Raw genomic sequence first — 13394 nt, 5'->3', positions numbered from 1 at the left:
AAAGTGAAAATCAGGTATGTTCAGCAGAGTATTATTAATATGATTGATCACGTTATTTTCATGGTCTTAATAGAAAGCACATATTTTACTCCAAAGTGGGATTTATACCTCTGAATTTTAGCCTGAGTCAACTTTACTTTTCATAGGGTTGACAGAGGGAAAATATAATCTTCAGTAGATTCTGTGTTCCTCTTAACTAGAACAGAGTAAAATGTATTCCGATATGTCAAGCAGGAGGGAGCCCAGATTGCTGGCTTAAAAGTGGAACTTCTCAGTATCTAAAGTTACGTGAGATGGACCCTACCAGAAGAGATCACAGCCTACATCTGAGCTAGACTAAGGTGCAAGCTGCACTTCGTACACCAGATATGCTTTGTGAGAGTGTGGGTATTTATGTAGCGTCATCATCAAAAGTCTTCCTGGAAAAGGTTTAGAAGAGGATTTGGAAGAGCAAAGGCTATTGTGTGATATATGAGGAGAGGAGAGCAGTTCTGGCACAGTGTAACAGAGATGGAATTACTGCATCCACCCCTCCTGCTACCTCCACCCCCCAAAAACTGAGAACTTCCTGATTTGTGCTCATCAATAATTAAGAGCCCATCAGCAATACTCAGAGGGAGCTTGCATTGCACTTCTGAGCAGCCAGTTAGTAATGTACGGTGGAGAGATCCTCTCTTTCAAATCCCAGGGCTCCAGGCCATGCAATGCTAGTATTGCATTTTCAATTAGCTTCTGAGTGAATGCTTGGCATATGCAGAAGTGAACTGGTACACAATTAGCTTATTGTTCCTTTCAGCTTTGTGCTGAGAGGATCTGAAGGACCGAAGAAGAGGGAAAAAAATAGCCAAGCCAGCGGCATCTCTGTGGATGTGGAATAAGGGCGCAGCTCAGCTCACACAGATCCACTTGCTAAGTCGGGAATTACAGCTGTTACTGAGGAGCACGCGGAGTGGCTCTCGGGAGGGTGCCGAGGGAGCCGCAGAACCAGGCTCTGCTCTCAGGCACTCCAGGCTCTGCTCTCACCCACCTCACCTCAGCACTGCCATGGAGCCCAACAGCCCCAAAAAGATCCAGTTTGCCGTGCCACTGTTTCAGAGCCAAATAGATCCCGAAGCAGCCGAGCAGGTAAGGACAATGAGTTTCTTTTGCTTATTTTTGAGGGAAGGGGGTGGATGGAGGCAAGATATAGGGTGTTAACAGGTAATATGATCTAAAATCTTTCCTAACTTACGTTAGTTTGACTACAGACTAAAAGCTCTGGAGGTCATTGTGATGTCTGGATACATGCAAAGAGAGGTGGATACATGCTATGGGCAGAATAAGCTTTCTTTGCCTCGGGGAGGTTTACCCAGTGTACATTTGCTGTACCTTTTCTGTAACTGGACTTGTGCTCTAATGCATACACTCACTTGAATATGTATTCTCAATCAACTGAAGAACATTGTTTTTACGTAAATCAAAACCTGAAGTTGGTAATAGGTACCTAATAGATATATTGCGCAGTCCAGTTAGAAGACAACTTATTTACCATTCATTTTACCATGAGAAAATGAGCGTTATATTTTGTATACAGCCATCCCTTCAGTTATCTCCTTCACGTGATTATTGCAGAGTCTTCTTCATGTCATTGTTAATGTGCTTTAAATATTAGAAATACGTATGTGTATGTGTAGGAATGTGCCTGGATGTAGAATTATGAATGCATGAAATTAATATGTGTACTATTTACGTTTTGAATCACATATACAGATAGATGTAAAATATATATAGTAATGCAGCAGTCTGTGTAGGAAAAGATGCCTGGTATTCTGAACAGCTATGCACAGATGTACATAAAGAAGGGCACACACAGGCTTAGAAGAAATACTGGATAAGTCATAATTAGGTCACCCACTATATTTCTCTCAGTACAAGTCCTTCCTGACACTGACTTCTATTTTGGTAAGTTTCCTTTTAGTTGATACCAGGGGAATATTATAACCTTGAGAGTTCTGTGTTAGTAGCTGTAAAATTATTTGCACCTTTAGAACAGGTATCTTGTTTCTTGAATACTTGGATGTCATGTTTCTTAAGAGGCAGCTGTCTTTGCTGGAAAATGATGGATGAGTGACCACTGAATAAAGAAGTACCAGAAGGGTGCAGGAAAGAACTACTGCAGGTCTTCATTTTGTCCATAGGTATTTCTGAACTATAGTGTCTGTGCTTATGGTAAAGCCCTGCAATGAATTCAAACAGACTGTGCTCTGACATTTTTCTGAACCCCGTGAGAATCTTAGGATTTGGATTTTGCTGCATTCCCATGGCTTTTGAAATGCTACGCCCCAAATTTTGCCTAGTATTTAAGGACAAGCTTTTTTTTTTTTTTTTTTTTTAATGTTGAGAGATTAATTCCAAGAGCCATGGGCGTGTGAGGAAATTAAACTAGCAAATGCTGCTGCCAGCTACATTTGCTCTAATCTGGAATAACCCTATTAAACCCGATGATGTAATTTTCCATTTACCCCTTTGAAAGCAAAATTTGAACCCAGCTCACTACAGACGTTGGCTCAGCAACTGAAAAAGAACAAACACACTGACATTGAGCATTTGTGTGAGGATGGTTTCTAGCTTAAATACTTCTGCTCACTCTCTTAAATTCAATAGAATATCGATATAGCCTGAAGGTTTTAGTGTAGCAACTTTCAGTGCAAGTATGTCAGTTACAGGAGGGTAGCCCAATATCATGTAGTTCAGCCAGTGTTAATGGAATGAAAAAGATAAACCAAATAAACTTTGAATAAGAAGAATTGCATACAATCCCTATTCAGGATCACATATTGATAGGCAAATACCTATGGTACAGTGCTCTTTGGAAACATTATTTTGAAAGTCTTGAATTTTTTCTTCAGTTGAAGAACGATAACACCACCTCTGGCCACAGTTCAGAAATATGGAATCATCAGAAGACTTATGTGCAATACCAACTGTTGTTTATGCTTATAAAATACTCATTTTCATAATTACTTACAAAAGTTACACCACAAGTAGGTATTTGAATATATAATCTCACCAGCTATTGCAGTTATTTTCGTGCAGCGAAGTTAAATGTCAATATTTTGAGATACAGCTGAAACACATCAGTAATACACATCCAAAAACTTATTCAAGGTGACTGCAAATCACAGAGGTATTTTGGAGGGCTCTCCGCTATGCTTTGGCTTTCCATGCACAAGTAGCAGCGTGACCCCAGTCACTGTCAGTCCAGAAGAGCAGTGAGAAAGAGTGAGGTTTTTTGAATGTTTGTTGTTGTTGTTACTACTGTTTTTAACTTGACCTGATTTACTCTCAGAAGGACATGAGGTGGATTGTTTGCTTTGCTTTGAGTGTGGAGTGGTCGGTGGTCCCTGATGGCTCTTCTTGGTTTCTGCATGTTACAGATCAGAAAAAGAAGGCCTACACCAGCATCGCTTGTCATCATGAATGAGCACGTGCCCCCAGGTAAGTGCCAGCATACCATCTAAACTATTGAATTTGTATACTCAGTTCTATGCAAATTAGTTGTATTAACTATGTGATTTTAAAAATCCATCATTATTTTCTTTGTGCTAAATATCAAATAATGGAACCCAGAACTATCTGGGGTAAAACCCATGAACCTCTGTGAATGTTGACTTCTATATGATGTCAGTATTTTCAGGATTTTATACTTAGTAATTTTCTGCAGTATGTATAAGAAGGGTAAACAAGGACTCTGATGCAGCACTTCCACAGCACTTTTCTTTTCCTTGGTGGATGCTGTGGAGATCCATGCAGTTGTAGTGTTGATTTTTCAGTCTCTAGAGATGTTAGGATGGCTTCAAGGCTAATTCAACAAAGAAAATTGCTTTGTAGAACAGGTTGTTCTCCAGTTTTCTGATGAAGCATGTGATGTCTGTTCTCACTATTTCTTTTCAAATATGAAAAATAAATACCTTCATCTGAGACTCTTCCCAGAAGTTTCTCTGTGGAGTGGGACAATATGAGGTTGCAATATATATTATCAAGTAAACGTGACTTTAACAAAATTAGTCAGTGATAAGCTGGTTAGTAAGGATTGTAAGTGACAAAGATCTGCAAAAATGAATTTCAAGAAAAAATCCTCAAGACGTCATCCATTTAAAACACATTACTTACTTCATATCCAGCTTTTCTTTTATGTAGCTCTCTGAAACATAATTTTCCTGCCTTATCTCTTCACCTCCTGAATTAAAAAAAAAAAAAAAAAAAAAAGGAAAAAAAAAAAGCTTTGGCTTTTTCTCACTGATATATCTCATAGATCATTACTGGATGCACTGGCATCTCAGTGAAATTAAACCATCTTAGCTCTACTGGGATCTCCACTTGCTGCATCATGCTGATGGTATCCTGTTCTGATTGATAATACCGGTAGCTGAATTCCTGAGAACTGTGCAGAAGGAAGCATTTAGAAAGCGCTGCTCTTCTGGTTGTGATCATTGCAGCATAGCACAGGTTGGGGATGTTCATATGTGTCATGTGGCTAACAGTGTATTTTTTTGACACTGCAAGTGACCTGTACATTTTTTAAAGGGCTAATGCTGATCCTAGTTCAGCGAGTAGCAAGGTTCAGTGCCCACATTTCAGGCAGTTCAGCTCTCAATTATGAAAGATCTGTCTCAGATCAACTTTCCTTACGTTAATGGGATCTATGATACTTGTGTTGCTAGGACTTAATTTAAAGCAAACTCACCTTGACTGTTAATCTCTTTTGCAACTTTGTACACTTTGTACCGTCTTATTTCCTTTTATAAACAGATACTTGGTACAGTACCAAATCAAAACCAAACAGAAAATAAGAACTCTTTTTAATTTGCAGGAAATGTTAGTGTAAACAAAGTGGTGCATATCTGTTATCTCCTTTCCTGCAATGTTCATAATAAACCTTTAAATAAATCATTTTTATTATCAGTTAGGATTGCTGCAAGTATCAGTCAACTTCCATGAAAATATGAGAGCTAATATTCACCCTCTTCACTTGCATATATTTATTCATTTATATATTATCCCTCTTACTAGGCGCTGAGCACTAATATCGATGAAAGTATTATATGGTTAAATCTTGTCTTGTTGCTCTTTAAAAATTTCTACACAGTCAGAAAAATATAGAAGCTTTATAAGTACCTTTGTTTTCCTATACCACACCATGTGGTCTATGCATGAACATGTGTGTGCATGTTTCCACATGGTATGCTTGATATGGGCAAGAGTTTTGAAAGGAAGGTGCACACACAGCTATGTAAACCCACGGAATACAAGATCTGCACTGCTAATTTGGAGAGACAGACAATAGCTTTACAATGAAAGTATGAACAGTAAATAAACACATCAGAGGCATGATCTTGAAAGATGTGGGGCCACTTCTAAAATTATTGTATATCTTCATCTTTCAGAGGAGTCAGGAAGTCCTAGAGGCTCTTGCCACCTTGCTGATTAAACCCCAACTGCTAGCCTTCTACTGGATTTTGAATCAAGTTCAATAGTATAATAATGATTCATCTACAAAAATGGTTAATTCCTCTCTGCATATGTTTACAGTCAATAAAATAATAACAATAGTAAGAGTGCTAGCTTGACACTGCCATAATTTTCATTAGAAGCATGATTCCCTGAATCAACGAGGAAACTGAGCAGCAGAAAATGTAAGTGATATTGTCAAAGCCAACAATTAAATTAGAGCTGGGCTAAACTAAAATCCAGTCTCCTGTATTTTACGCACTGAAGTACTCCATTTCCCTCATTAAAGCGAACAATGAAAGATACACTTCCAAGGGCTTCAAATGTGTGTTCTGGTGCAATTCTGAATGTTTAGATGCACTCGCAAGGTTTACTCAAATTATCTAAACTTCTTTTATTTTATAAAACAGAGAGAGACATTTTCTCAGAAACAGACTTTTCTATATTCTTCTTTTGCATCTGCTCTTGATTGCAGCATGAAAAAAGCAGCATTTTTGTGGTATTCTGGTGTTCTGGATCCAGAGCCATCTGGAAACCAGAAGAGAGTAAAACGTATTTGGAAGTATAATAAATGCAGTTTGAGTTGTGCCATACATAGATCTCAAAGTTGTTTTCTTGTAAGTCTTCTCATCCATCCCTAATATCTACAACAGATTTGACAGGAATCTGTCTTCACAGACATAGATAAGGGCCGTTTTGCCATAAAGTGAAGATGGAGTGGCTACTAAGGACAAGTCATTTTAAGCCGATGACAGCTACTCCAGAACTGTAAGAAGAGTCTGCTTGGCTTTCTTGCTTCCAAGGAGTCTGTAGGGGCCAGACCACATTGAATGATTTAAAGACAGGTGGTAAATGTGACTTCAGAGGCTAATATTCAGCCCAGAGTATTGGTGTATTGATTGGTGCATTTTCTCCTGCTCACTCTGGTTGAAATCACATATGATAATTGCAAAGTCAGCAAAAGAGAAGTTTGAATAGCAACAGCATTGATAATTATTGCCACGAACCAAGTGGGCTTGTGAAGCAACAAAACGATGAAAAGAAACTTTTTCTCAGAGGTCTTTTCCAGTGTTAATTATTCTATGATCCCATGATCTGAGCAGAAAAGCTAGCACTAGAAGAATCTAGACTGAAATTATGAAGTAAGTTACCCCTATTGTGATTCAGCTGCCATCCACTGAGCTGTATTTTCTGAGAATCTGATGTTTGATTTCATAATATCTAGTCGGTTTTAATGTTATTTGAAATTATAAGACCCATTTACTATTTATGGGAGCAAAGATAAATATCAGTGGGCAGAACTAGAGAAATGTTCAGCATCTCTTTCTATGCAGGGTGCCTGTATGGGCTACTGAGGTAACCCAGTCATATCCTGCTATAACCACAGTTGTTTATCCCTGTGCTTTAAAAAAGGGACGCAGGCATGTGCTTAGTTTTAAAAGCACATTTACCTATTATCCTGCAGAAGACCTTAATCCAAAAATTGCTCAAGCTCTCCTGCTTCCTCTTTCTCTTGGAATATCATTGGAGCCAAGAGAAAATAAAATTTCCTACCTTGAAAGCAATCATTTCTGCACTGCTATAGTATACTCACAACCTCCTGTATCCCTACCAAGTGTAGGAGAATATATATGAAAATCAATTCTTATTATCTGAAATACAAGTCTAACCACGCTTTAAACAAGCAGTGTCATCCTGCAGCTGCTCAAGGGAGAACTGGTAATGTTGTAGAGCAGTGGCAGCTGAAGAAGGAAAACATGTCAGACCATGGGTCAGGTTTAATGCCATTAGTACTTTGATAGGAAAACAGTGCCAGCATTCCTGCATGGGCTGGCTTTGTCACAGAGGCAAGTTAAAATCAAATGGTTCTGGCTGTCAGGATCTGCTCTAGTTGTGTCAGAGTGCTCAGTCTTCTTGAAAGATTGGAATATAGGTAAATATCAAGATAAAGTTCTGCATTTCTGCATTTTCTATGTGTTTGCTATTTCCATCTCTCTTTTCTACTCAGTTGCATGTTTTGGCTTCCTTCCCCATAATGTAAACATTACTTGGTGTTTGGAAATAAGAAAAACAGAGCTACGTATTTTGGTAATTCTCCAGAACTGCCTTTTCATATTGTGTGAATTGAATTTCAAGGAAGAAAAGGTAACTTACTGCATCTGAGTTCTCTGAAGGCTGGAAATTCCAATCTGAAGGTAAGGCTTGCAGCCTGTGTTTGGGTTTCAGCAGCCTTCTGTGGCTGTACCTCTGGAGCTCTGGTGAGATGCCTCAGAGGTGGCATCAGTGCCATCGCCATGCAGACGGATGGGTGGTAGGATGAAAATTGGCCCTTACACCTGCTGCAATTCCATGACCACTCAAGACAGATAGGTTTTTTTAATGCTAAATTTGTTCTCTACCATTTGTTAGCTTATGCTTCTAGGTAAATAAATGTGTTTTTTTCACATCTAATGGTTACATTTTCTCCCAAGACAAAAGACACTTGCTGAGTAGGAGAAGCATTTTCTCGGCAATGGAAAAGCAGCCCTGCAGTCCTTTCTCAGGCAAAAGTCTCACTGAAACTTGAATCTGCAGAGAATTCTTGGTCTCCCAGTTCATGAAAATTGATATGTTTTTCAAAAGCATGAGATCCTGGTAGGACACACTGCTTACTTTGGTTCAGGAAATAGAAAGTGAGCAAGCCAAAGAGCAGCTGTTTTCAATTGCAAATTTAGGCTTCAACTGTGGTAATAAAAAAAAAAAAAACTGTCATTAACTTTTTTTGGTCTAACTACTCAGTCTTTCTATATGCTAAATTTGAATACCATTTATGCATACTGTTTTTATTGCAGCCTAGGACTTCATGGAGGTATGGCAATCAGCAATGACCACAGGACTAGTATGGCTCTATGCATATTACTACTAGCATAGAGATGCCCAGAGATCAGCCTCTACTGATCAGGGCCATTCATACCTTTGTGTTCCTCAGGCCAGTACTGTGAAGGGCTAGCTGACATAGTAAGACGATGAAATACAGAGAGCAAACACTGCATGAGAGCTTGTAGGTGACAGAGGGATTCCTGAGCTGGAAAGAAAATGTCAGTGCTTGAAAAAGCCTGCTGTGTTTGCAGGCTGATGTGAGACTGCAGATGTTCAGTGACAAACTGCATCCCATTTTCTTGCCCACTTACACTGTACCCGGATGCTCCTTTGTTTGTGTTGGTTTGAATTCACTCTGCAGTTCAGGATCACGGAGTCTCAGGGACAAATTGCAGCACTGGTTCCTCACACATAGACTGCATGAGTAAGGACTCTGTGATATGACCCAAGAAAATAAAAGTTCACGGACTTAAAATAAGTAAATACATAAATAAATAAGTACAGGAAACAGTGCTTGAGTTGTTTCTAATGTCACACAGAAAAAAAAAAAAAAAAAAAAAACAACTAATGGGTTCCAAACAGAAGCAATGAAACAACTTTTTTTTTTTTTTTTTTTTTAATTTTATGGTCGGGGGGGGAAGCTTTGCTTAGCATCTTTCAAAGGCAAACAGTCCCGTACTGGCATGGGCAGGATGCATGCTCTGCTTTCATGAGAGGGTAAGGATTTTTATGTCAGCCAGAGAAGCTGTCGTGCTGCCTGCAGTATGTTACAGGCTGCATGCTGAGGAGAAGATTTTGATTTGGCTGGGAGGAACTGTGTGAGCTGCTCTGTCTGAACTGGAGGTTATCACAGAGGTACACAGCTGCATTTTTGCTGGTTTGTTTTGAGGTCGTGACCATATTGGTTCACAAGTATAAACATTTCTGGGGAACAATTTACTTGTTGTGTAAAACATATAGTCAGGAGCAGCGTGAAATCAGTGCTGTTCTAAATGCACAAGTAAGCTACATGTTTTGAGGATGGAAAAGAGTTCATAGGTTCAGGCCTTCTGTTGTTCCAAACTGGTTGACTTCAGGAAACTACCAGGCCAATTTAGCTGGTCGGGTGAGTACCTCAGGTCAGTATCATATCTTCACTCTTCCTTTGGCTCATGAAGTCATTCCTCCTAATAATAACATATTGTGCCTGTAAGGATTATGGCAAGTAAAGCAGCTTTTGGATTGCATTAATTTGCGTGGAGTAACTGCTATGGTAGAGATGTACAGTGACTACAAAGTGTTACCATGCTTCCTCTTTGGATATACCGTGCAGTCCTCAGATGCAGCTCAGGATGAGCCTCTGCCACTTGCAGCTAAAGGCCTAACCCCCTCCCCACAGTGCTGGCAGCATTCTGCTGGGCTGAAGTGAGGACATTTATAGTCAAACTGAGACAAGTTCCTGCCTTCCCTCCCCAAAAAGGTGAAGTACAGCATGAAAGCAAGGTCTGAGAAAGCTCTGGGTTGTGGAAAGGATGGAACCTGACTGCAGAGAGGTGGTGAAAGTTGAACATTTACAGCCAGAACTTAGATTTCAGACCTAGATGGGAGGACAGGGGCAGCTGAGGGGACAGAAAGCTCAATGTTAATTTGGACAGAATTCCATTTATCCATTTCTCTTGTTCCATCCTCAAATACCCAGCAGGTGAATTTACTTTCTTTGATATTTACCTGTGCAGCTGTGCTGCTTATGCACACTATGATGATGCTTGTTGCTCCTGCTCTCTACCTTCTGTTGGTTTTGTATTTGAGGGGTCAATGTCCATGAAGCTATCTGAAAGAGGAGGAGGTATTTTTAGACCTGAACCTTGTACTATTCATCTGTTTTCCTCGTTCCTTATACAAAAGCACCATAGAAACAGCCTTCTTCCATCCCAGGAGATTATTTGCAAATCATTTTTAACATATATGGTTTCATGTTACACATCGCCAGCTCCTTGATCATTCAGTGTCATTACTGATATGCTTTTGGACAGTTTGCCTCTGTTTTCACCTGCATTGTGTATTGACATGACAACAAGGTGTACCATGGGTAGGGAATAGCAGTGTGGAGAATGACAGTGTGGTGAGAAAGTCACTCTGAGAGCTTCCAGCTTTCTTATATTCATAATGCTTAGGAACTCTTGCTCTGTACCAAATAATTTCATACTTCAGCATATTTTTGTGAGAAATGACAACAGAGTGCTGAGATTCCTATTTATAAAATGAAATATCTAAGTATATTTAATGACTTCTTATACTTGAAGTGCTTAAGGTATCTCTACTACAGCTACGTGACTCTACAATTATTATTAAATGTTGGTGGCATTTGGATAACTTTTTTTAAACAAAATGGGTTCAGTTTAGTGTGTTGCAAGACATTCTGTTCGTATTTTGAGGGTGTTTTTTTTAATAGTAAAAAAAATTAGTGGTAATTTGAAATGAAGTCTGTTTAAAAGATGAGACAAAATGGCTTGAATGAGAATATAAAATATTTTGGTTCATGACGGCCTAAATTATAATTCAACCATTTGATAATACTAATACTTGCTCTTTAAACATAGGGTAGAAACTAAAATCCATTAATACATGTTTCAGCCCTGCTGAGGAGATAAAGCACCACACAATTTGCTTGACCTCTACTATTTACTACTTAATGCAGCACTCATTTACCACAGTGACGTATGCAGAATAAATAGATAATGCAGACAGATGAGAGAGAATCCAGCTTTTAGCACTAACCTCATTATGTTCAGAATATTGGGGAGAAGTTGCACTTAAAGCATCAATCGCCTCATTTATTGAGCATCCAGAGGGGAAAAAAGACAATTAACTATTTATGTGAAGTAACCAAAGTTAAAGGCTCACTTCAAAACCCACCAAAAGTAGGAATTCAATGAATCTGGACTGAAAGCTAGTAGAGAGTGTAAGGAAAAAGCTGCTACCAGTCAGGAACTTCTCACCAACTGCACAAGGCTGAAAATGAGAGAGTATGGGAAGTGCAGAGCTTGGCTTCCCTTTCCTTGGGCTGGAGCTGGCTGTGTCACCAGCGATTAGGAGCAGCCTAATCTCCTTTTACAGCCATCAAAGCAGCTGTAGTGTAGAATTATACTCTATGTTTACTGGAAGGAGCTGTTTTCCCCTTCTCCTCCTCAAAATCCTAATCCTATGTCTGTATTTAAAATGACCGCTTCTAATATTTTTCTTAAATAGCCTTTCTGGAGGATCAGGAGAATATGATAACAGCAGTGTGAAGTGCAGTTACATGCTGTGTTTCTCTGTGTTGTCCCTGGGACACAGGTACTGCAGAGAGTGAATGTATTGGCTTTCTTTTTTTTTTTATCTTGAAGGTCAAACCATACTTTCAGAAGTCCATTAGTAGTGCTGAGTGCACAAGTGTGCATTTTAAAGGCAGTGCTTTCCACATTTCCATATCCTTCATTCTGATAACATATCAGGAGTCACACTGAACAGTGCAATGGACTGTTTGGGCCAGATGGGAAGTTCAGGAAAGCAGTAAGCTCTACTGCATCCTCCAGTGCTGTTTATCCACACACATAGATGCCCAACAAGCTAAACATTTCAGCAGGATCTTCATAACTCAGAAAAGAAAAGCTGTGGTGCTAGTGTTCTTTTCAAGACTTTGAGGCCCTCTGCCTTAGCGGTTCTCTGGCAGTGGCAAAAACCAAAGATGTAGCTGAACATTTTCCCGCTCTTTCTCTGACCACCGCCAAGCGGTAACCCCTGGTACCAGCCACCATGCACCTGCAGTTCCTACTCTGCCTTCTCCCTGTCATGCTGGGATCCACAAGAGCTGGCTGAGTCAGACACAGAATAGGAGAGAAATTCAGCCTGCAGGACCAGCTGATCTCATATTCTTCAGTGCTGTTTTGTAGACTTTTCAGAGTGGGATTATACTGAAGAAATGGTGGCAGAGTGGAAGAGGGTGGAGAGAAAAGGTAAGAATTTTCTTTTTAAAGAATTGGGATCCAGATGTTTTAGTACAGATCAACATTAGTTTTTTACTTTCTGTTTTTGAAATAAGGTAAGTAGACAGCAGAGCTAATTGTTCAGAAATGTGCTTTCAGGCTTCCCAGAATGCTGATACTAGTGGATTACTTGGGCCTTAATGTGTATAGCATATCCTGTAGGAGGGTGTGGAACAATTCATTCCACATGAATCACAGTGATGTGCTGTTGATTGTGACAGTTCAGACAAAGATGTAGAACACAAGACACAGGATTCCCTTACTCTGGTATTTAGTGAGGTTAGTAGAAACTCTGCTAAATGTCTTTGAAAATTACAGGCTAGCTTATTCCAAGTTAACAAATAATCATCCTGCCATTTCCATCCTGTCTAGCCATGTTCATGGTGAGAATGAGATTACGGAACCTCATTTTGTTGACTCTTTGAAAACTTCCAGATAGAAAAACAAAACAAAACAAAAATGAATCTACAAAACTGACTTTTGCATATTCCTCTTGTAAAATGATGATAAACCCCAAGCAGTGCTATTAATAGTAGTTCACTTGGTTTGAACATAAACTGAAATATGTATTGAGAGGAGTTTTATGCGTGTGCAGTCTCATCATAGGAAAGCAGAGCACTTGGCAAGGACTAGCTTTAAGATACATTTTTACTGAAATCCTTGAGATATTATTCCAAAAAGGAAGGAAACTGCAAAGGCAGCAATAATAATAATCAGTGGCTAAGGAAGAGTTTTATTTTGTGTTTGTTTTCTTCTCCCCTGACAAATGTCACTTTCCACAATGTACAATACACAACTGTTCAGCTAAGAATTTTTTTCTTTTGTGGTTTATGAGTTATCACAGCGAAGAAATGTTTAACTCTCTTAGTTTTGGCTGTTGGTGATGGCTTTCATCTTAGAGCTTAGAATGCTCTTACAGCTCATAGTAGAGACCTTGGGCAACTGTTCACGCACGTATTTCCAGCAGCTCCCACTCTTACACAAAGATTGCCATCAGTGGATCAGTTCCATTGCAATTGATTCCTCTATATGAAGCTATTA

The 13394-nt window shown here is 39.3% G+C and overlaps 1 protein-coding gene across 2 annotated transcripts in view; it reads left to right on the top strand.

Annotated features, from left to right (window-relative positions):
- The first annotated feature begins 842 nt into the window (after positions 1 to 842).
- The window catches only part of PPP1R1C (protein phosphatase 1 regulatory inhibitor subunit 1C), a 40861-nt gene continuing 28309 nt past the window's right edge, over positions 843 to 13394 (top strand). For both annotated transcript variants that reach the window (XM_040703714.2, XM_015289551.4), the window contains exons 1-2: positions 843 to 1125; positions 3417 to 3477. In XM_040703714.2, the coding sequence (XP_040559648.1) occupies positions 868 to 1125; positions 3417 to 3477 (319 nt within the window). In that variant the 5' untranslated portion in view covers positions 843 to 867. The remainder of the gene's footprint in view (positions 1126 to 3416; positions 3478 to 13394) is intronic.

Source organism: Gallus gallus, chromosome 7, assembly GCF_016699485.2.
Source record: "Gallus gallus isolate bGalGal1 chromosome 7, bGalGal1.mat.broiler.GRCg7b, whole genome shotgun sequence".
Classification (NCBI taxonomy): domain Eukaryota; kingdom Metazoa; phylum Chordata; class Aves; order Galliformes; family Phasianidae; genus Gallus; species Gallus gallus.
The sequence above is the reverse complement of the archived record's forward strand: the minus strand, read 5'-3'. Positions and strand labels throughout refer to the sequence as shown.